The 24,562-nt window shown below is 39.5% G+C and overlaps 1 protein-coding gene, 1 non-coding gene and 1 pseudogene across 2 annotated transcripts; 1 reads left to right on the top strand and 2 right to left on the bottom strand.

Annotated features, from left to right (window-relative positions):
• Positions 1 to 108, top strand: LOC131305837 (small nucleolar RNA snoR100). Its single transcript, XR_009193394.1, has one exon. It is a non-coding gene; the product is annotated as a small nucleolar RNA snoR100 (small nucleolar RNA).
• A 2,475-nt stretch (positions 109 to 2,583) lies between these two features.
• On the bottom strand, positions 2,584 to 7,728 carry LOC131302979 (uncharacterized; annotated as a pseudogene).
• Positions 7,729 to 8,241: 513 nt separating this feature from the next.
• LOC131302978 (uncharacterized) lies at positions 8,242 to 14,189 on the bottom strand. The gene is made up of 3 exons (XM_058329771.1): positions 14,002 to 14,189; positions 13,468 to 13,862; positions 8,242 to 8,330 (listed from the first exon to the last, which is right to left on the bottom strand). Exons 1-3 carry the CDS (start codon positions 14,187 to 14,189, stop codon positions 8,242 to 8,244), a joined length of 672 nt encoding a protein of 223 aa, XP_058185754.1.
• Between the last annotated feature and the right edge of the window lie 10,373 nt (positions 14,190 to 24,562).

The following is a 24,562-nucleotide window of genomic DNA, read 5'->3' as shown; positions in this document are numbered from 1 at the left end:
TTGTATTTATAGCATGGTAATGTGCACATAAATTGATTTGGGTCTCTAGGCTTGCCCTCTCTGATGCCATTTGACTTTGATTTGGGGGCATGGTTTTACAACAAAACGTCCTTGTAGCTCCTCGGTTTTTGGAGGTTTAGGGGGGCTACTGTTTTAGTGGTATTCTGAGAGCAGCCATTTTGTGCATATATTGCCAAAGGTTAGGTCTGTCTCCAATTATCCCCCGCCCATACCCCCAATGATTGGGGACTAGATGGGTTATGTTGTTGTTGTTGTTGAACTTGTATTTATAGGCACAACATTAAGCTGATTCAGGCTTGAATCTGAATTCTGCTTTGCTCCACAGGCCGACATGTGTCCCATGATGTTCCTTCTTTCATGCATGCAAGATCATGGGCAGTTTTCAGCAGTTGAAAGATCATGGGTGACATGGCAAATAACTCCCCACTTCCTCCTTTTGTGCTAGCTTGACATGTGGCCTATAAGCCTCCAATTTTCCCTCCAAAGTGGCAGTTATGGGAAATTACTCCACCTCAGTCTTCTTTGCACATGAAGAAAATAAAGATCATGGAGATCATGGGCTAATTGTTTCTCCATTGACTGCCATGTGTCTTTTATTTTTGTGCCCACCAGCAAAATGAAAACTAACCATTTTCTTTTGTGGAGAAAAATGGTCTATACATACACGTACATGTATATATATATTTAGGGCATCTCGGCACTTCACTTGGCAAATCATTCGGTGCATCTTGCTCCATTTAATCTTCAATTAATTGGGTCTTGCTCCAAATCACAAAATTAATGCGGCCCATTAATTTTTAGCCCAAGAAACTTATAAATCTCGGCCCAATTTAATTAGTATCTAATTAAATGGCCCTTTAGCGCTAGTTCGAGATTTGGTGCCAAAAACGGGTATAAACAATACCTTGAAGGCCTTTGAAGATCAACTGTGACTATGGTCTTTGCTCTGGTTTTTACAGTAAAAGATAGGGAGATTTGTTCCTTTGATATTGTTTAAAACCATGACCATATATTTCTATTCCTTTTATTGTTGTTCCAAAGGACATGCTGATTCATGAAGGTGGAAGAATAGCAATAGGAGTCCAGATTGTGCTCAGTTAGTGAAAGATTTTGGTACTTGTTGGAGCTATTTGTCAATCATTCTACATATGCCAAAGAAGCCAACAAGTCTTGTTTGCGAAATAAGTGCATCAGACCATGATATATAAGTTCTGTTTTGAGTGATAACGGGCTATGCTTCTGAAGTGCTCTATGATCTGCAGCATAATGGTTTCTAAGATGCAACATTGTTTCATCAGTTTTGGGGATATTGCATATTTCTACTTCAGTGGTATGTTCAGAGAAAGAATTGGATCAGCCCAATTTTCTCAGATCTGTATTAGCTCATTTTGCTTCGATCTGGTGTTTTTGTTTGAATTTGTTTGAATTGTATTAGGATTATTTCTTGCCAACCTCCCCCTCCCTTTGATAGCGGGTGGCATATAATTGTCCTCGGTCTAGGTGTCAACCTTGTTGGAATGTAGGCCGTTGGTTGTGATGCCTTCTTCGTGTTTCCCTTTGATCTTTGTAACTTTGTTATTGAGATTAATAAAAAAAAAAATTTTGCCGATAAAAAAAAGTACGTTATTTTTAAGTTCGAAAATTGTAGGTAGTTTCGTAGAAGTTTAATTTAATGAGGTGAGACCTCTAGTTCCCATGTTTTGACCACTCCTTAACACTACAAACTACATTTATATTCACTTTGTTTGACTTAGGCTCCACGTAAAAATATTTTACATATTTTTTTTGTAAAATAATTTTGGAAAAAATAATTTTTGTGTAAAGTATTTTTTTAGTGTTTGGTACACAAATAAATTTACTATAACAAAACATAACAGGGAAAATATGATAAAAAAGAATAAGGAAAGAAGGGAAAGATAGTCAATGATCTCCTCCGATACACTTCATTCAAGGTTAATAACCTCTTCAGAGTTTAATTTCAAGAAGCGTAGGGGTGAACAAAGTGAAAGAGAAGGTCGGCGTAAAATGACTTACGGGTAATTTGAAAGGGAAACATTTTCAGTCATATAGGGTAAAATGTTTTACTTTGAAAAATATTTTACACTGTTTTTGCCCAACCATGCAAACAGCGAAAAATAAGTAAAATATTTTACTAAAAAACATTTTACATTAAAACAAATGGAGCCTTAGTGAATAAAGACATAGTGCACTATGAAATTAACCACTGGTAGGACTGTAAACAAACAAAACCGCTCGCAAACAGCTCGATACTCAACTCAACTCGGTTAGTAACCTAAACAAACAAACTCGAGCTTAAAAATTAGGCTTGGATGATAAAAAAAGCCGAAATTAGGCTGGGATGATAAAAAAAAGGCTGAGCTCGCCTGAATTGGCTCGCGAGCTCATCCATATATATATATATATATAATGCCCGTGCTTCGCACGTTTCCGTGTGCTCATATGTTGAATTGGTATTGGAAAGTGTTTTTGGTTACGGTAGTGATGATAACAGAAAAATAGCAAAAGGTTATTGAAAAATAAATCAATTTTAGATCTTCCAATCCAAGGGATTCATTGTTTTGGCACACCTTATGTATTTTACAACTTTGGTACTCTTATGTAGTTACACTAAATCCTAAGAGAAATAGCAAGATGCTATTGAAGCAAAAATCAGTTATAGATTTATAGGGAAGCTATTATGTGCCTGGATTTTAACATCTGAAGCCAAATCATTCACGATGCCCTTTGGTTCCACTTTCATCATGACCATTCCATACGTCACTTAGTTGACCGTTTGTTGCTTCGCGAGTGAAATGGGACTTCAGTCCAATCCAGCACTGGTAATAATCATCATCCATTAAGGGCGACTCGAGAGCCTATGGGCAGACTCGCAGTATGAGACACGATTCAAACATGAAAGCCATGGTATCAGCTGTTCTCTGTGGTCCTGCTTCATTTCCACAAGCAATTGTTGCCTGCGAGAACTATGCTTTAAATCCTATACTGTGAAGTAGTGGTGAGACCGAAAAGCAATCGATTAATGGGATAAACGAGAGAAGGATTTCATGTATTCCAAAAAACTAGCCTACCTCATAGGTCTTCGTACGTATCAGGATCGTGGGGAGTCATGCAGCTATGAAGGCTTGCACCACCTAGGAGAAACCCATCGGCTTTTGCCTAAAAATAAGAATATTGAGTTCTTACTCTGAATTTAATGTTTAGAGTTGGGCCAATGGCAAAGCTAATGCCTAACATTGGAAGAAATAGGCTAAATAGATTATGTTATTCACTTTAAAATGAGGAAGCTCATGTTGGGTCACAGAAAGGGAAAATCTCTCTTTGCTCACCTGACACATGAAAGTAACGTGTATTGTTCCAAAATCCATTATTTCCTTCTAGCGATATACGGGAACTTTAAGATACATGCATTCCATCAATCTCATAATCAGTAGCATGAAGAAAATAAGTATGCCGATTTTATTACACAACCATCGCTACTCCAGGTGTGCATTAACCACAATTCGAACAGCACACCACTCCATTTGTTGGTGGCAGGAGATACCACTCTACCTACTGCCAGCATAAGGGTTTGCTTTCTGTTACTCCCCCTACCCGAATGCACCCACCAATTTCATATATAACACACACAGTAACTACTTCGTCAGTTAGGGAGGAAAACAGATAAGAGTAGTGCAAATCATCAATATAAACCAAAGGATAAAAAGTTCATTAGTCTAAAAGGTTTACCTCATATCCTCCATAAATCAGACCCATGAATTCGCTCATGCAAATTCCGATGGTAATATGGAGGTCGGAAAGTATGTTCAGCAACCAACGACCGTGGAAGGAAGATGAAGAAATCAAGCAATGCCACGCCAGGTTTATCTGTTGGTGTGGGCAGAACTGCATTCCATCACACAAACTGGTTTAAACAAACAACAATATAACAACGTAAAAGGGTCAAGAAACCACAGCCAAATAGATTCCTCCTCACCTGTATTAAGTGATGGATCACTGTGATCAACCAGAACATTATTATATGGGCAGAACTTGCTTAGATCATACTGCAAACAATGATTTCACAAGAATCACTAAGTTACCTACACAGTTAGGAAAAAAGGTGCATGGACAACACCTATCTTAAATTCTCTGTTATGAGCCTTAGTGAATCTTTTTAAGGTTTTGGATTAAAAAAAAAAAGTTACTTTTCCTATTCATACGGGGAACCAGACAATTTAAAAATATTAAACTAATTTTGAAAAGGTCCAAAAAATTTGTGCACGCGCACACACCAAAAAAATAGAAAACTAACAAAAGAGCTGGCTTTTTGTCTTATTTTCATCATTAGAACAAAACTTTTGTTACCAAAATGAAAACATGTGCAGAAAAAAGAAACCCTTTATCTTAAAGATCGACACACTAAACGCAGAATTGAGGATCTTATATCCAAAAATATACCCACCTTGAATGGGGCATAATTACCATGCAGGCAACCACGTTTAAGGGGGAGAAATCCTGTTTCGAAATAAAAAGTTTGCCACCAAACTTCTGTACAATAGTATATCCTGGACAAGAGCTCTCTTCAAACCAGGCAGTGCGAATAAGGAAATTTCATGGAGCAACAAGACCATTAGCCCCTACATATTATAGAGATATAGAAACAAATCAGACTCTGAAGGAGAAAAAACACTTAGTTACTATGGTACATGCTTTCAGCATTATATTACGTAGAAACTTACTATCATCAATTGCAATTACATTATGTATCTATTGGCTCGAGATCAGGAAGTTGAAAATGGGTGCCAAAAATCTCTGCAACATAACCACGTGATGGGCCACATCCAACAGGTTAACCACGAAGCAAAATCCTTGTGGCAAAACAACAATTTCACCAGGAGACACTTGCAATCTTCTGCATTCAATTGTGATCCACAATCCTATTTGAACAGTAATATAATCAATTAGAGAAACGCTTTCAATGTTGAAGACTTTGTGCAAACATTCAGTGACTGGATTTTTTAGATATGATCAACATATCTTAGGTCTCGAAGACAACATTCCTAGAGAAACATTAAACCTATTGGCAAGTGGCTATAAGACTCTCATATACACATGCGAGTAAATAAATAGACATTGCACGACATTCTATAGATAATATTCTATAGATAGTTTACAATAGGAGAGGCGACAAAAAAAGCAACACCACGCCAAGAAACAGAAAAAGAAACTTATAAAACTAAGTTCCAAAACAACAGACCATTTAACACAAACGCTGAATATTGACGGGATTCAATTTAATACACCATTCGCATTCCCCTACCAAAGGTTTATACTGCACAGATTACACCAAATCCTCAAAAGTATTAGAAAAGAAATCACGCATGAGATCAAGAATTTGAAATTAGCCTCCTTGAAATGGTGTCCCTTCTGGAATCCGGTCCCCTTGTTTAGTACAGGGAAGGAGAGAAGCCAGTCACGCTCACGATTGAATGTAAGTTTAAAGGAACCCAACCCCATTATTTTTGCCAAGAGCATATCAAGGAGCAACGATCGAGAAGTAGTAGAATAGAACTCACACTTGTAGATGAAATGTAGCAATATATCATTTAAAATCAAAAGTAACGAAGACCAGGGACGGAGTTAGGATTTACATGCCGGGGTAGGGGGGTGGGAACTCAAGCATTGAATCTAAGGAATAAATTTATGCAAGAAGAACATAATCCACCTTCTATCTTTTCGTAATTTCTACTCCAGTTAAATAAAACTCTTGTTCTTATTAGAAAAGGACACAAATGAAACTTATCCACAACTACCGAAAACATTTTTACAGCCACGGATATCAAGAGTTCAAATGAATCAGATTGTTGAGCAACAAACAGGAGTATAGCAAAGGGTTCCAAAATCATCTAACAGCAATTCGAGTAATATTCAAGATGAGTCAACTCCTTAGAATGAAGTAGATTAAGTTCAAGAACATGCACTTATGATCAAAGAACCACTCCTCGCAATCTTTGTTATTGCCAGACCCAATCATGTACTGCGGACCCAACTGCTAAAGATATCTGAAATGTACTTCTCTACTCCAACATGACCAACATCAGCTTTAACAACATCTTGTCATGAGGAAAGCAGAGATAAGTTGGCCGAATCTTTCTTTCATTTATTTTATTGGGTATAAACATGCTACATAACCCTTCAACATGAGGAGGCTCCTCAGTTGCCTTATAGATTCCAGCATTGCTTATTAATAAAAATTGCTTTATACCGCAACTCTTGGCCCACTCTGCCACAGCCTATGCAAGAAATCACATTAGAAATTTCCACACAAAAATGTGAGTGATCGTTCCCCCTTAGTCAGACAGTTCACTTTGCAAATGAGTCAATTGGAATGCTTCAATGGAATTCATTATTTCGTTCCTTTTTGTTCAGTCTGGCAGTGCATGAAGTTAGTGCTAATTCTCATTTCTTTGATCGGCTTGTACGAATTGTCAATACGGGTACCACAAAATCAACTTAACATTCTGAGTTTGGTCATAAATTGTGGACTTGGTCGTACACATGAACTTCAAGTTGGCCTCCGACGACCATATGATGCTACTTCAATAACTAAGGCACTAAGCTCAAAGGCTTCAGCTCATGGTGGGATTTATGGTGGAAAAGGAAAAAAGCAAGGAGAAGAGTGCGAAGACAATGAAGTGAATAAGCTAATTTATTTTCTTGGCATATCCCTAAAAAAGCCATGATCCAATCACAACCAATCCATTAGGCAATTCGAAAGCTTGAACATAAAGGAATGAAATATCATCAACAGTAACACATTCCAACAAGCAAAACCTAAAGCAATGGAACTCTATAGACAAATTCAAGCTTTCAAAATCAAATAAACAAACCTCACGGCATCCAAGATTCCAAGTCCTTGCCACTGTCATATTCTCTCTGATTTGGACAACATCCACAAACCAACAACAGTGCTGGTCTGCAAAAGAATGAGTTTGAACCAAATTTATTTTTTTATTCTCAGTAATTACAATTGGTATTGTAATGTGGAACATGTTTTCATTAAAAGTTCTTAATTACCAATACGATGAGGGAGAGTAGGAAGGACATCTAAAGCATTTGTAGAACAGTAGAAGGGCGGAATGGACTTTGGCCTGGGCATTGACAATTGAATCCAGCCAGTCTTCAAAGTCTGCAGCTTTTTCCCACTCAAACTGCTCACCAAGCTCAAATAGAACTGAATATTTCTTTATGAAAAGCACTTCGGCAGTGTATTGTAAGTTATGTGTACTTCGTGACACTGACTCTCCAACCTTTACAACTGTGTCATTTGAACTCCTCAGGTAGTACGCTGCTCCAGGTTCAGTTCTAATCCTACTGCGGAGCACCAGCAAAACTTCGACAAAGTACTGGCAAGTAGATGCCAAAACATCTTAGAAGCTTACAGCCATACTAAACACACGAAACCTTTATGGGCAATTCCAAGAATTACATGGAAGATGAGTAATATGGTGTTAGTATGATAGGAAAATACTTGAAGAATAAATCCTTCTTCAAATTTAAGGTGGGCCAACATCCACAAACCTACAGCAGTGGTGATCTGCAAGAGAATGAGGTTCAAGAAATTTTAGTTGTTTATTGTAAGTACCTACAATCACCACTGTAATGTGAAATATGTTTTCAGCGAAAGTTCATAATTACCAATACCATGAGGGGAAGTAGGAAGAACAGGTAAAGCATTGGCCGAGCAGTAAAAAGGTTGAATGAACCTTGGCTTTGCATTGACAATTGAAGTCAACCAGTCTTCAAAGTCTCCAGCTTTTTCCCACTCAAACTACTCACCAAGCTCAAACAAACCTGAATATTTCTTTATGAAAGGCACATCAGCGGTATATTGTAAGTTATGTGTGCTTCGTGACTTTGACTCTCCAATCCTTACAACTGTGTCATTTGAACTCCTCAGATAGTACACTGCTATAGGTTCTGTTCCAAGCCTAAAGCGGCGCACCCGCAAAACTTCGACAAAGTGAGGGCAAGTAGATGCCAAAGCATCTTGAAAGCTCACAACCATATGTACTAAAGGCAAGAAACCTTTATAGGCAATTCCAAGAATTAGATCAAAGATGACTGATAGATTGTTAGTATGATAGCAAAATACCTAACACACCTACACAAAGGCTCTAAAGACCACCAAACGGCGTAAAATGCCACACGTAACCAAGATCACAAGTAGTTCAAACAAGCTAAACTATATCGCTCTGTACTCACAAACGTAACATCTGCAGCAAATATGGTCTGGAAATCTGTTTTCCCTAAATCATGGAATCGGATCAAAATCGAAACTCTTACAAACGTAAAATTTGTAAAAAAGATGGTCTGGAAAGTTCTTTTCCCTAAATCATCGAATGAATCAAAACTGGAAATAAATCAATAATTTACCTCTTCTCAAGTCTCCTCTCTGATTGTAGCATGGCCGAAATGCAGTGAACCAATAACTGATCTCCCACCTCCTTTAAAGACGTGGACCGCCGGAGCAACAGTGTCGTCATTATGAGTTCGGAAAAATAAATCGGCTCAGCAGGTACAGAAATTCACTGAATTACGGAACCAAAGTACCAAAAATGAAGCCTGCCTCTCGTTCAAAGACGGCGTCAAGCGCACCAAGTACAAGAATTCAGTGAAATCAGCAAAGAGAGTACCAATTTCAAGCGTGAAAATCGGACGACCGACCACGTCTCTGTCGCTTCTCTCACGATCGAGCGTTTGCAAGAATACGAGCGTAAAAAAATTTGGCAAAATCAGCAAATAGAGTACCAATTTTGAGCGTGAAAAATGGACGACCGACGATGAATCTATTGCTTCTCTCACGATCGAGCATTTGCAACAATAATGTAAGATACCAAACCTACCCGTACACAAACACCAGCAGGACCAAACACAAAGGAAAAGCTCAAAGGGCATTAATGTAAATTCACACTATGCCATGGCTTACCAATCTAGGATCTTTTTTATTACAAGTGTATTGATATACACAATCCGGATCCCTTGAGGGATTTCGGAAATTGGTTTGGTGCGGGACGCGTTTGTGAGCCGTTGAATTTAATCCAACGGCCAGGATTAGAGAAGGCAAAAAACTCGCGAGTAATTACACTTTATCCCCTCACACTCACACTTCCCCCCTTCTCTTTTCATTCCATGCCTTACACGCAGACCAGAGAGAGAGAGAGAAAAAATGCGAACGAGAGAAGAAAAGAAGAACGCAGACGAACGGAGCAGAACGAAGACGAACGAACGGCTGAAGGTCTCTCTCTCTCTCTCTCTCTCTCTCTCTCTCTCTCGATTTGTTCCTGTTCGATTTAGGGTTCATTTCTATCAAAAAATTGGGGAAAGTACAGATTTTTGTTTTCTCTCTCTTGTTCAATCTTACAGAAGTTAGGGTTAGGGTTTATTGCGGTTAGGGTTTGTGACATTTGAAGAAGCTTCCAGAATATGTAGAACCCTATTTCGTAATATCCAAGTTCTGACTTCTTTTCCAATTTCTGATTTCGTAATATCAGAAATTGTGAGGATGCGATTTCTGAAAACATCCAAGGCTCTGAAAACATTTTTTTGAAGTTAACATTTTTGAATCTTAACCATCCAAGGACTGTCTTAGCATTTTCCATTATGCACAAATCTCGGCAAAGGTCATCTTACAGGAGTTAGGGTTAGGGTTTATTACGGCTCGATTTTTGTGTGAAACCCGAAATTTCAAAACATACGAACTTTGATTTCTCTCTGTATTTCTGTGTTTATTAGGGTTTGAGTTCAAGTTATTAGGGTTCAGAAGATTTTGGCATAAAAATTCTTATAAGATTGAGGCCTTCCATAAATTGGCCAAGTGTTGGCCAATTTAGTTTCTTCATAGACTTGGCCGACACTCATAGGATGCCAAATCCATGCATACAGAATACAGTTTGTTTGACAAAAACTTTTGTCTAACAAGAGACAAAGCCATTACATTTGGCCAACTAACTACGCTTCCAACTAACTACGCGATTCCGTTTACCCTCGTACAGATTTGAAAGGGAAAAAAAATTAATCCATGTTACTTATTTGTGTTATTCATGAACAGAAGTTCTATATTTGTGTTTGGTAAGCTGCCATTGATCTTAGGTGTTTTGTCGAAACCTTTAGCTATAGCATCGTGTGGATGTACTTTATAGACAATTCAATCTGTCGTTTGTCTCTGTTTTTGCTTTAATGAAATGGTATTGCCCTCAGGTCTAGCAAATTTTGGTAGAAAACTCCTTGTTTCATTATGATCCTTGTTCTGCTGTAATTAGACCATCTATGGAATTTTGTTGATTTTGGCATAAGGCAAATCTCATGATTCTGATGTTCATGCCTTTCAAGTAATTTCCCTCAAATTGTTCCTCTATTTTTGTGAAGTTATTTGCTGTACCTTTTAAAATGAATGGCCTAAAGATGTTTTTACCCCTCAACTTTCCAGCCTTGTAGTAAGGGTTATAGTTGGTTCTTTGATGGATAGTGTACTATAAATTCAATGTGGAAACTTTGAATAAACAATATGATGCAGTAGAATTGAGGGTTAAGTGATATATCTCAACTGTAACCATACATATAGTTGTTGTTTAGAGCTGAACTCTTTGTGTTTTGTTACCAATATGGTAGAGAATTGCATCTAGCATATAGTGGCATTTTGGGTGGGAGTGATTATACCTTGAAACAAACATGAGTGACCAGCCCAAAGCTGAAAAGTGAATTTCGGTTCTTTTCCATTTCTATGCTTGGTGCTGGTTCTTTTGCTGATACTAATTAAATGTGTTGGTTCTTTTTCTGATCTTATTTGCAGGTGCTGGAGTTGGAAAGCTCACAAACTTAGCTTATTTGTAGGTGTAACGCCCCAATTTTCGAAAATAAAATCGGAGGCATTAAATATTAATTGCTGAAAATTTTATTAAATTCAAATTCAAAATCCAAAACAGATAGTTCAACATATAGATTCATTTATTACAAACCACTGTGGAAATACTACAAATAGTCTTTGTGATAGACAGAGTACAGAGCCGACTCCTAGGTTTGATACGGATCCCAAACATCTTCTGGCTCGGTTCCCATCTCTGGATTCTCCTCTGCATAAAACTGCTCGCCTTCGGGGTTCTGTGTCTCTTCTTGATTTTCTGCAAAATCTGGCACGTATGCCAGGCAATCCGTACCTGAGTGATAGAGTTCACCCCGTAGTATAATCCAACTCAACTACACCTCTTACTTTATAGCTAGCAAGTAATAGGATAATAAAGATGCAAAAAGTAGAACAGAGATTTACAAACACCAATTTATTACTATTTATTATTCTAATGTGAAATCTAAGATCTCATCCATGAGATCTTTCCTCCCCAACCGCTAGCCATGCTTGGTCCCATGAGATCACTTCCCTTTGCCGTCGTAGATACACCTAAGTTATATACCGAGTGTGCACCCCAACAACTATAACAAAGAGAAAGCTTATCATGCCTGAATCACAACTAGGGTTCGCTTATCTTATACACCACTTCACAATCATCATTGTACTCCCGCCAGTCTATCAATTCGTCAATGGACTCCCGCCAGTTTCAATCTCATCATAAATCTCATCACATCTTAAAATCCCACCTGTAGGCAATCTCTAAAAAGAAAAAACTTCTCAATTTATCCATTACCTAGGACTGTCTAAGTGAATTCTATTTCGCATATCACCCCATGTCTCTAGAGTCCAATCTAGCATTCAAATCAAGTAGTAGTGCAACATACAATTAATCAAATAATAAACAAAACAATTAGTAAGTAATGCAGTCACGCAACTTTTTATGAATGGGCCGTTGCCCTTAATCTCGTATGGCCAAGATGATAATAAGTAAGAACTTTTAAAAGAAATTAAAAAAATCTCTCATTAATTATTTCTAAGTAATGAGTTTGATTAAAAACTAATTAAATACATTAATTACATAAAAAAATATTAGAATAATTAGCATGACCTTAATAAGAGTCCCAAAAGTCCTATGCAACCAGTTGAGTGTCAAAAGTTGGGTTCGGAGGGTTGCGGGATTATTTTAAATAAAGATATTAACAAAAGTTGTCGAAAGTAAAATAAATGGATAATAAATTATTTAACAAATAAAATAGTTCTAGGTTAATAATGTTTCATCTTCGGAAGGTAAGGAGTCTAAATAAAATTACTCGGGCATTAATAATAAGGTTTATAAGGTCGTAAGGTAATTTTAATTGGAAACACTGTAAAAATAACAACAAATAGTAAATTAAGTAAAGAAAAAATATGAAATTAACAAGATATCATCTTCGAGATGCGAGGAGTCTAGGAAAAATAGTTTGGGTGGCAAAATGTTCTTCAGAAGGTCGTAAAGATTTTTCGTTTGTAAAATCTTGAAAGATAACAAATAAATAATTTATAAATAGATAAATAAAATATGATATTAACAAGGTATGATCTTTGAGGTGTGAAAAGTCTAGGAAAAATAGTTCGGGTGACAAAAATGAGGTTTGGAAGGTCGCAAAGTTGTTTCGAACCATTTTTAATGAAACCGGTCCAAGTTCGCGGTGGGAGGCTGAGCCGCAAGGTCTGACCGAGTCAAACCTTGCGGTTCGACAGAAAAAAACTGGACCTTGCGGTCCGAAGGTTGCGGTCGCAAGGTTGAGAGCAGAATCGATTTTTTTGTTGTTTCGCGATGGTTTTGATGCATGGGTCCATTTGGGGCATAGGGTTAAGCTTATAAATACTTAAATATACTTAGAGAAGGGTTGGATAGGAGTATAATATCTTGAATCAGATCGAATTGGTTCAAATCGAAACTTGGAATTTTGGAGAATACAACTTCGGGTTTGATGACGGGGAACCTTTGGGACCGAATTGGACGATGTTTGGTGATGCTAGGAGTTGTAGGAAGAGTTTGGAACGATCGAATTGGATTTTGGTTGGGTCTTGGTACAAAACCCACTTTTCTCTCTCTAAAACTTCATGGATTGGAGCTTGGTTTTCTCCGATTTTTCTCTCTCTTTTGGACTGGTGGGGTGTGGGGAGTATCGTGCCCTAGGGTCGAAGTGATGGGGTATTTATAGAAGAATTTTGAAGAGGGTGATAAGATTGTATTAATGAAAATTTTATCTCTTGGGCTTTGAGATGGACGAGATAAGGACGAATATATGATCAGGGAGAAAGTAAAGACTGAGTAGGAGAGAGAGAGAGACAGAAGGAGTGTGCATGCATGCAAATTGAAGAAAAATAAAAATAAGATAAATAAGATAAGATAATTATATTTGTATATATCTATTAAGGAAAAGAATTTTATTATTACGAATAATACTTTTTAAATGATTTTATTAATGATAAAAATTACGGTTGTTACAACCTATCCCCCTTAACAAAATTTCACCCTCGAAATTAGAGTGTACCTTTAGGAGGAAACAGATTCGGATAGTTGGCGCACATAGTATCCGCTCGTTCCCAGGTTGATTCTTTAATTCCTCGATGTCGCCAAAGGATTCGGACGAGTTGAATGGTTTTGCCTCGAATGCACTTCTCACTATAGTCTTGGATCTCCACTAGCTGTTCCTCGAGAGTGACGTCCTCGTTGAGTTTGATGTTTTCCCAATTGATGTTGTGGGAAGGATGTGTTATGTACTTTCGGAGCATTGACACGTGGAACACGTTGTGAACTCGGTCTAGTTGTGGCGGTAGTGCCAGGCTGTACGCCACTTCTCCAATTTTCTCGAGGATCTGAGAAGGGCCAATGTATCGTGGTGACAGTTTTCCTTTCTTTCCAAATCGGATAACTCCTTTTCGTGGTCTGATCTTTAAGAACACATGTTCTCCAACCTGAAAGGTCAATGGTCTGGTCTTTTTGTCGGCATAGCTCTTCTGTCGACTCTGTGAGGCCAGGAGCCGTTGGTGAATGGTTTTGATCTTTTATGTTGTCTCGGACTAACTCTGGTCCTAGTAAGTTTGCTTCTCCAAATTCAGCCCAACAAACTGGCGATCGACAAGGTCGCCCATACAAAGCTTCGTATGGTGCCATGTCTATGGTGGATTGATAGCTGTTGTTATAGGCGAACTCGACTAGGGGTAGGTGCCATTCCCAACTTCCCTTAAAGTCCAAAGCACAAGCACGGAGCATGTCTTCTAAGATTTAGATTGTTCTTTCAGATTGTCCGTCCGTCTATAGGTGAAATGCGGTGCTGAGATGAAGGTCGGTTCCCAATGCTTTCTGTAGGCTATCCCAAAAGGTCGACATGAATCGTGAATCTCGATCACTCACAATGGATATGGGTACACCGTGTAATCGCACGATTTCTCGGTTGTAGAGTCTGCTGAGAGAGTCCATTGAGTCTGTCATCTTCATGGGTAAAAAGTGGGCGGATTTGGTTAAACGATCGATTATCACCCAAATGGCGGTGTTTGATTGCGGAGACCTAGGTAGTCCTATCATAAATCAATGGCGATATGTTCCCACTTCCATTCGGGTATAGGCAAGGGTTGCAGGGTTCCACCGGTCTTCTGATGTTCCGCTTTTACTTGTTGGCAGGTGAGGCATGTTGAAACGTATTTGGCCACGTCCTTCTTGATTCCAGCCCACCAGTACTGTCGGCGGAGGTCTTGGTACATCTTGGTGCTCCCTGGGTGGACGGCGAAATTGGAATGGTGGAATTCCTTAAGTACTACTTCCCGGAGGGTACCGATGTCTAGTACAAAAATTCTTCCTTGGAAGCGAAGACTTTTATCAGTGTGGATTATCCACCCGGCTGCTGCTTTTCCAATTGAGAGTTGATGTCTGATGAAATCACATTCTTGTTCAAAGGTTTGGCCTAAAAGAATTTCTCGGTGTAAGGTTGGGGTTGCGACTACGGCTAAGAGACACGCGTCGGTGCCTTCTGCGGTTGGTTGCAGTTTGAATCTGTTAAGGTCCTCCATCATCTTCCATTCTCTTATAGCTAAACTAGCCATTTGTCCTTGGTTCTTGCGACTCAGCGCATCAGCGACTACGTTTGCCTTTCCAGGATGATAGGACATCGTAAAGTTGAAATCCTTCAAGTATTCCACCCATCTCTTTTGCCTCATGTTTAGCTCTTTCTGGGTAAACAAGTATTTCAAACTTTTGTGGTTCGTGAATACCTCGAACTGCTCTCCGTATAGATAATGTCGCCAAGACTTTAGGGCGAATACCACTGCTGCCAGTTCCAAATCGTGAGTCGGATAATTCCTTTCATGCGGCCTCAACTGTCGGGATCCGTAAGCAACGACTTTTCCATTTTGCATGAGTACAGCTCCCAATCCATCTTTGGATGCGTCGCAGTACACGGTATACCCTGCGTCTCGTTCGGGTATGATCAATATAGGAGCGCTAGTCAACCTCTTCTTAAGTTCTTGGAAGGATCTCTCACATGCTTCGTTCCATTCAAACTTAACCCCTTTTTGGGTCAGTCGCTTCAATGGTTTTCCCAAGATGGAGAAATTCTGAATGAATCTTCTGTAGTAACCGGCTAATCCCAAGGAGCTTCTAATCTCGAACACCGTAGAAGGTCTTTTCCAGTCCATGACTGCTTCTACTTTGCTGTCGTCGACTGAGATTCCTTTCTCTGATACCACGTGTCTTAGGAATTTAACTTCTTTCATCCAGAATTCGCACTTGCTGGCCTTTGCATACAAATGGTTGTCTCGAAGTACTTGGAGGACAATTCTCAAGTGGTCTTCGTGTTCTTTCTCCGTTGGAGAGTATACAAGGATGTCATCGATGAACACTACCACAAATTTGTCCAAGTACGACATGAAAATTTGGTTCATCAGGCACATGAAAACAACAGGAGCATTGGTTAGACCGAACGGCATGACTATGAACTCGTATTGTCCGTAACGCGTGCGGAACGCCATCTTAAATATGTCACAATCCCGAATTCGCAATTGGTGATATCCAGATCTTAGATCGATCTTCGAGAAACAAGTTGACCCTCTCAGTTGGTCGAACAAGTCGTCTATTCTCTGTAGAGGATATCGGTTCTTGATGGTGACTTTGTTGAGTTGGCGGTAGTCGATACAAAGTCGGAGCGTTCCTTCTTTCTTTTTGACGAATAACGCAGGAGCTCCCCATGGTGAGGTACTAGGTCGGATAAAACCCTTTTCTAAAAGTTCCTGTAGCTGTGTCTTCAACTCCCGTAGTTCTGCTGGAGCCATTCGATACGGAGCCATCGAGATTGGGGCCGTGCCGGGTTGTAGCTCGATGGTGAAATCCAATTCCCTTGGCGGTGGTAATCCTGGTAATTCCTCTGGAAATACGTCCTCGTACTCGCAAACGACGTGAGGGAGGCCCAACTCCATTCGGTCCGTTTCCTCCAATTTGAGACTTACTAACCATCCAGCGAGCTTCCTATGCCACTTCGTTTTGTGTGCGTGGGGTGCAGAAGGGTCTTGTCTATCCCCCTTAAACTTGAAACTCGTTCCATCTGGTGAATAGGCTGTCACCATCTTTCGATGGCAGTCTACGACAGCTCGGTGCGCAGTCAACCAGGCCATCCCGAGTATGACGTCAAAGTCCGTCATTTCGATTACTCGTAAGTCGCATGTTAACCGCAAGTTCGATACTTCTAGTTCGCACCCTTTACAAATTAGTACTATCGAAATCTTACCCCCTAATGGTGAGGTCACATGCATAGTTGTCTTTAGAGGTTCAGTTTCTAATCCAAGTGTAGATACACATGCGGCAGATATGAATGAGTGCGAAGCTCCAGAATCAAATAGTGCTTGAACGCATATAGTATAAAGAGTGAGGGTACCTTGGATTACTGCAGGGTCCATCGCCTCTTCCATTCCTTGCAGTGCAAACACCCTTCTAGCATTAGGTTGGATTGGCCCATTTGATCCTCTGTTCTGAAAAAGGGCGAGTTGGCGGTTGGTTCCACCCACCACGAGGCTGGTTCTATCCTCCGGGTTGGTTACCATTCCAAACCGGCCTAGCTTGATTCTGGTTCTGATTTCCAAATCCTGCAGTCCTGACCTGATTTTGTGGCGGTCCTCCATAGTTTTCAGCGCCGTTCAACCTAGGACAATTCCTCCTGATATGTCCCTCCTCTAGGCAGTAATAACAGCGGTGGTCTAGGTTTTGATTCTGGGGAAGGAGGTTGCGGTTTGGTCCAAGATTAGGGTTTGGGCCTCAGTTCGATGCTTGGATCTGGTTCAGATTAGGGTTAGGGTTTCGATTGAACCCTGGATTGGGGTTTCTCCAAGCTGGGTTGGATTGTGACGGTTGCGGGCGAGGGTAGTTTTGGTGGTAAGGTTGAGAGGTTGGGGTACCCCTGTTGTTACGGTTGGTACGGATAGGTCCTCCAACTGCAGGTATTGCCTTCTTCTGCTCACGCCTTGTCTTGACATCCAAGTTTTCTCTCTCCATCTTAAGTGCGCAATGCACCACTTGTGAGTAGGTGGGAAGTGTCTGTGCCACCACTGCTCGACGTGTCTCATTGAGTCCCCCCTCAAATTTTCTTGCCTTGTCGTCATCAGTAGGTATGATTGTTGTGCCATAGCGAGACAGTTCTTCAAATCATGCTGTGTACTGGATCACGGTCATTGTGCCCTGCTCGAGGTTCATGAATTCCAAGGCCAGTGCTTGTTTGACAGGTGTTGGAAAGTACTTGTCAAGGAAAATTTCCTCGAACCTTTCCCAAGTCATTGTTGCCATATCATGGGTGTTCTTCATCAGGTTCCACCAATGCTGAGCTTCACCTTGCATCTGATAGGTAGCTAGAGCAATTCAATTGATGGCTTCTTGAATGTCTAGGGTTTCAAGAATTTTCTTGATTTCTTCTAGCCAAGCTTCCGCAGCTGTGGGGTTAGGTTCTCCTTGAAAGTAGGGCGGGCGACGCTTGCAGAATTCATTCAGTGCCTGACTCCTGGTCATTGGCCCTCGAGGTGTGTGTGGGGCTCCACGCTGAGTCTGGTTATTTGCAGTCGCAGCGGCAATGAATGCTTGCATGAGTTGGACTAGCTCGGTAGTCCCAATTTGGCCGTTGAGTTGAGGGGCTCCATTTTGTCCATTGTTTTGCTCGTTATTCTGGTTGTCTCTTGTTTCCTCCATCTAGATATTGTTATGTTATAATTTAGTGAGAGGGGGTTTATTATAAGAACATATATATTTGTATATTTATTATATACATGGAAGCAGAACATCATAAGAATTTATACATGGAAGCAGAACATCATAAGAATTTTTTTTTTCTTTCATTAACAAAACGAATCAAACACATCATTCATGTCAAAACATACTACTCAGATGTCTAGCTACTAAAAGTCAAGATAATTCCCACTACCACAATTGTTTTCCTAGAAAGAAGAAAAAGAAAATGTGTTGTGTGTGAAATGACTAGTAGATGCTAAAGGAATCGATCAATCGAAAAGCACTGGAAAATGCTCTTCTAGAAGACTCTGCTTTTCAACGGTGTCCTCTGTGAGCCTATAGCAACACCATGTTACTCGCCATAGTGGTTCCTGTTGTCCTTCGTTGGGGTTTGGGTTGTTATAAGGTTCTAGGCGGATGGGTATCTCTGTCTAGGTGATGTGATCGGTGAAGTCGGCATTCTCTGTAATGATACGATGTTCCTGCTCGGGACAAGACCTTGCGACTCGTGAATAATGGATGCGGTCGGTGTAGTGTTCCCGAAATCCTTGGGGTACAACGATGAGAAAGCATCCATTATAGCATGGGGCTTGGATCTTTACTAGCCCTAGGTAAACTGATTGTGCCATGATATTAAATGGGCAAAGGTATAGCGGTTCCAGCTGTATATAGACCCAAGTGTTTGGATCATATTCGGAATGGTGTCCTACCCATGGAATTCCTGCGGGTCGAGCCATCTTAGGACGAGGTGGAGGGTTGGCGTCTATGACTTCACACTCACTGTCGGATTCTTCTATTGGTACGGGGGCTGGAGAATGTGGAGGTTCTTGCATTTCGAGCCGTTGGCTTGTTAGCCACCACTACAGCTCGGCATCCATGTCTCTTGGTGCATCTATGGGTAAGAGCCAGTCATAATCATCCATCTCCGGTTCAACCAAAAATCCATCGTCACTGTCACTTCTATTTTCTGCATCTTCTTCCAATTCCGGCTCAGCATTGCCCATCTCTTCATCCTGGTTCTGTTCTTCCTTTGGTACTATTGGCTCCTCCTGCTCTGGCTGCCAGGGGCCCAAACGGTAATCGTGGTATGATCCTGGAAATAGAGGCTTTTCTGGGTCTTCCTCATCCTCTTCCTGAGTATTGGGAGGGTTATGGTTCCGGTCTGGGGTAGGAATCGGGGGTTGGTTATCCATATCCCTATAATGTGAGTAATAGGGGTCGCTCCTGATGCCAAAGCCTGGTATGCTTTCTAGAATGTCATAGATTTCCTTCTCGAGATTAGCCCTTCTCCATGGGCTTGGATACTGAGCCGTGTATTCCTCCCTCTGGTTTGGCGAATTCGCCCTCTGCTGCTGATATTGGCCGTACATAATAGGGAACTCAGTTGGTACGTAAGGGTCTCGGAAAGAGAAGTTGGATCCTACGGTGTTTTCCAAGAAGTCTTGCAATCTGCTCCATTCATCGGCTTGTTGGTCTGCAAACGTGGGGCCCATCTATAAAACAAGGAAAAATATATTTATCGTTAGGTCTCGGTATATTTCAATTAGTGTCATTTTAAACTTGTAGTGAAATACTCAATCTGATGTGATCTATCCAAACTACCCAAGGCCGAACCTAAGGCTCTGATACAAAGTTGTAACGCCCCAATTTTCGGAAATAAAATTGGAGGCATTAAATATTAATTGCTGAAAAATTTATTAAATTAAAGTTCAAAATCCAAAACAGATAGTTCAACATATAGATTCATTTATTACAAACCACTGTGGAAATACTACAAATAGCCTTTGTGATAGACAGAGTACAGAGCCGACTCCTAGGTTTGATACGGATCCCAAACATCTTCTGGCTCGGCTCCCATCTCTGGATTCTCCTCTGCATAAAACTGCTTGCCTTCGGGGTTCTGTGTCTCTTCTTGATTTTCTGCAAAATTTGGCACGGATGCCAGACAATCCGTACCTGAGTGATAGAGTTCACCCCGTAGTATAATCCAACCCAACTACCCCTCTTACTTTACAGCTAGCAAGTAATAGGATAATAAAGATGCGAAAAGTAGAACATAGATTTACAAACACCAATTTATTACTATTCTTTATTCTAATGTGAAATCTAAGATCTCATCCACGAGATCTTTCCTCCCCAACCGCTAGCCATGCTCGGTCCCATGAGATCACTTCCCTTTGCTATCGCAGATACACCTAAGTTATATATCGAGTGTGCACCCCAATAACTACAATAAAGGGAAAGCTTATCATGCCTGAATCACAACTAGGGTTCGCTTATCTTATACACCATTTCACAATCATCACTGGACTCTCGCCAGTCTATCAATTCGTCACTGGACTCCCGCCAATTTCAATCTCATCATAAATCTCATCACATCTTAAAATCCCGCCTGCAGGCAATCTCTAAAAAGAAAAAACTTCTCAATTTATCCATTACCTAGCACCGTCTAAGTGAATTCTATTTCGCATACCACCCCATGTCTCTAGGGTCCAATCTAGCATTCAAATCAAGTAGTAGTGCAACATACAATTAATCAAATAATAAACAAAACAATTAGTAAGTAATGCAGTCACGCAACTTTTTATGAATGGGTCATTGCCCTTAATCTCGTATGGCCAAGATGATAATAAGTAAGAACTTTTAAAGGAAATTAAATATATAAATAAATATATAAATAAATAAATATATATATATATATATATATATACACACACTAATTTTCAGGTCCACTCGCCCGGATTTTCTTATGGTCTGGATTTTCCCTTTCTCGATCGATTTGCAATGATTTGAGCCGCTCAATGTGTTCAGAACGTGATTTTAAGGGTGCCCGTGAGAAATCAACAAAAAAAATGATCAGGAAAGGCTTGATCCGAGCAGTTTTTTACTGAACCGTTCAATAAAAAACTGTTCGGATCAAGCCATTCCCGATCTTTTTTTTTGCTGATTTCACACGGGTACCCTTAAAATCACGTTTTGATCACTTTGAGCGGCTTGGATCATCGAAATTCAATCGGAAAATGCGAGGTCCGGACCGTAAGGCATCCGCACCTGAAAAGAACTCTATATATATATATATATATATATATATATATATATAGGCTCTTATTAATTATTTCTACGTAATGAGTTTGATTAAAAACTAATTAAATACATTAATTAGGTAAAAAAATGTTAGAATAATTAACATGACCTTAATAAGAGTCCTAAAGGTCCTATGCAACCAGTTGAGTGTCAAAAGTTGGGTTCGGAGGGTCGCGGGATTATTTTAAATAAAGATATTAACAAAAGTTGTCGAAAGTAAAATAAATGGATAATAAATTATTTAATAAATAAAATAGGTCAAGGTTAATAATGTTTCATCTTCGGAAGGTAAGGAGTCTAAATAAAATTACTCGGGCATTAATAATAAGGTTTATAAGGTTGTAAGGTAATTTTAATTGAAATCATTGTAAAAATAACAATAAATAGTAAATTAAGTAAAGAAAAAATATGAAATTAACAAGATATCATCTTTGAGATACGAGGAGTCTAGGAAAAATAGTTTGGGTGGGAAAACGTTCTTCGGAAGGTCGTAAAGATTTTTCGTTTGTAAAATCTTGAAAGATAACGAATAAATAATTAATAAATAGATAAATAAATAAATAAAATATGATACTAACAAGGTATAATCTTTGAGGTGTGAAAAGTCTAGGAAAAATAGTTCGGGTGACAAAAATGAGGTTTGGAAGGTCGCAAAGTTTTTTCGAACCATTTTTAATGAAACCGGTCCAAGTTCGCGGTGGGAGGCCGAGCTGCAAGGTCTGACCGAGTCAAACCTTGCGGTCTGACAGAAAAAGACTGGACCTTGCGGTTCGAAGGTTGTTGCCGCAAGGTTGAGAGCAGAATCGATTTTGTTGTTGTTTCGCGATAGTTTTGATGCATGGGTCCATTTGAGGCATATGGTTAAGCTTATAAACACTTAAATATACTTAGAGAAGGGTTGGATAAGAGTATAATACCTTGAATAGGATCGAATTGGTTCAAATCGAAACTTGGAATTTTGGAGAAGACAACTTCGGGTTTGATGACGGGGAAACTTTGGGACCGAATTGGACGATGTTTGGTGATGCTAGGAGTTGTGGGAAGAGTTTGGAACGATCGAATTGGATTTCGGTTTGATCTTGGTACAAAATCCACTTTTCTCTTTCTCACTTTCTCTCTCTAAAACTCCATTGATTGGAGCTTGGTTTTCTCCGAATTTTCTCTCTCTTTTGGACTGGTGGGGTCTGGGGAGTATCGTGGTGTGCCCTAGGGTCGAAGTGATGGGGTATTTATAGGAAAATTTTGAAGAGGGTGATAAGATTGTATTAATAAAAATTCTATCTTTTGGACTTTGAGATGGACGAGATAAGGACGAATATATGATCAGGGGGAAAGTAGAGACTGAGTAGGAGAGGGAGAGACGGAAGGAGTGTGCATGCATTCATGCATGCAAATTGAAAAAAAAATAAAAATAAGATAAGATAATTATATTTGTATGTATCTTTTAAGGAAAAGAATTTTATTATTACGAATAATACTTTTTAAATGATATTATTAATGATCAAAATTACGGGTTGTTACAGTAGGTGTTGAGTTGGAAAGCTCTACTTCGGTTCTAGTTGATGGTATTTGGGGGTTTTGATGTATAGAAGGAAGATGAGTTATAAGCTTGATTTGTCTATATCCGTGTTGGGTCCAAATTAGTTTTGGGCACATAATGAGAGAGAAGTGTTAGAGCATGTTTGTACATCCAGAGCTCACTAATCTTTTAGAGCATGTTTGTACATCCTTGTAGTGTTCCTTGTTATATATGTAGAAGTGTTCCTTGTTTGTACATCCTTGTAATCTCTAATGTGCAGTCCAATTTGATGCTTCTAACTCTCAAAAACTTTTTGTTGAAGTCAACTATAATGAAAGTTGAGGAATTTGGTTGAAAATGGTAATGTTTTGTGTTTTTGCTTTGATTTTGAGCGTGTCTGTATCCGTGCCGTGTAAGGGTAGACCTTGGGCTATGCTTTCCTTGTAGTTTGTGGGAGCATTTAGGCATAGTTTTGTACCCTTTTGGCCAAAGACACACAAGAGTTTGATAATGAACACTTGAGACTTTGGAGACTTTGGCCAGAGAAGTGTGAGGATAATCCAAATTGAGCCACATGTCAAACTTCCAAATGACATACCAAAGCAAACAAAAACCAGAAATGAAAACTACAGTGATGGAACAAGAATGACTCCAACAATTAAACCATCATTTTCTGTCTATTATTCCTCCAAATCAAACATATACATAGTGTCATACACAAGAAGCACCATGAAAAGTAATACAAAAAGCAATTAAACTCAAAAACTCTTCAATCGAACTCCAGAATAGGAAAACATAGTTAACACTAAAATTCAAATTGTGTCTCCAAAAGTATCGCTCCCGTTCATACAATGGCGATTATGCTCATCGATGCGACTGTCTTCCACTTGAAAAAATTCTGTCTCAATTGACAAAACTCCATCTCAATTTCATCTTTTGCGGTTTATTTACACTCGATAAAGATATCTACATGAGGACACCCCTCAAGCACTTTATTAATTTGACGACAAATCTCCAAATCTGTCTTCATGCGGTTTCACCTTGTCACAAGGATTTGTTGTTTCGCTATTAACCGAATCAGTTGATGAGGGACTACCAATTCCGCAACGCGAAGCCACAGATTCATCTGTATAGACAAGCAATATGGGGAACACAATTGCATAACAGTCCAACTAACCAAAGAACATTAATCGATAGCTAACTCAAGACTGGAAATTAGTTTTAATAGACATGCTAAAATATCCAATAATCTCCCAATCACAATTGAAGGAGAAGCTTCATGCTCGTTCTAAATTTCTAATTGTATCCTTACAAACTACTTTTTCAGATTCAAAAGAGAATAACATGCACCAAGTCCATAAAACACTACCAATAACATGCATCATCGACAGTTTAACCATTGCCGTGGGCGGCATGATGGCCCGTCATCATCATCATCAGGTTAGCATTTAGATTGAATCCTACTATTACTTAACCTTCTCCCCTCTCTTAACAATATTTCCAAAAAGTTACTGTATTTTAAAAAATTGTTCTGTTTGAAAGAACAATTTTTCTTCAAAAATGAAAACTGTTTTAGAAAAAACGAGGGAGCGAATGGAGCTCAAGAAAATGCAGAGATTTGCATCCCCTTTTGAACCCACCTAAAACTCCCACCCACTAGAAATTACCCAACCCAGTTGAAGCCCCAACCTAGCCGAACCTCCAGACCATTCAAAAAAAAAGCCCTCTTTTTGGTTCGAGTTCCAAAAACCCTAAAACCCGTTTTGGTTTTTGCTGAAAATGC

The sequence above is a fragment of the Rhododendron vialii genome, chromosome 10a, assembly GCF_030253575.1.
Source record: "Rhododendron vialii isolate Sample 1 chromosome 10a, ASM3025357v1".
Lineage (NCBI taxonomy): Eukaryota > Viridiplantae > Streptophyta > Magnoliopsida > Ericales > Ericaceae > Rhododendron > Rhododendron vialii.
This window is presented reverse-complemented; position numbering and strand designations above follow the sequence as displayed.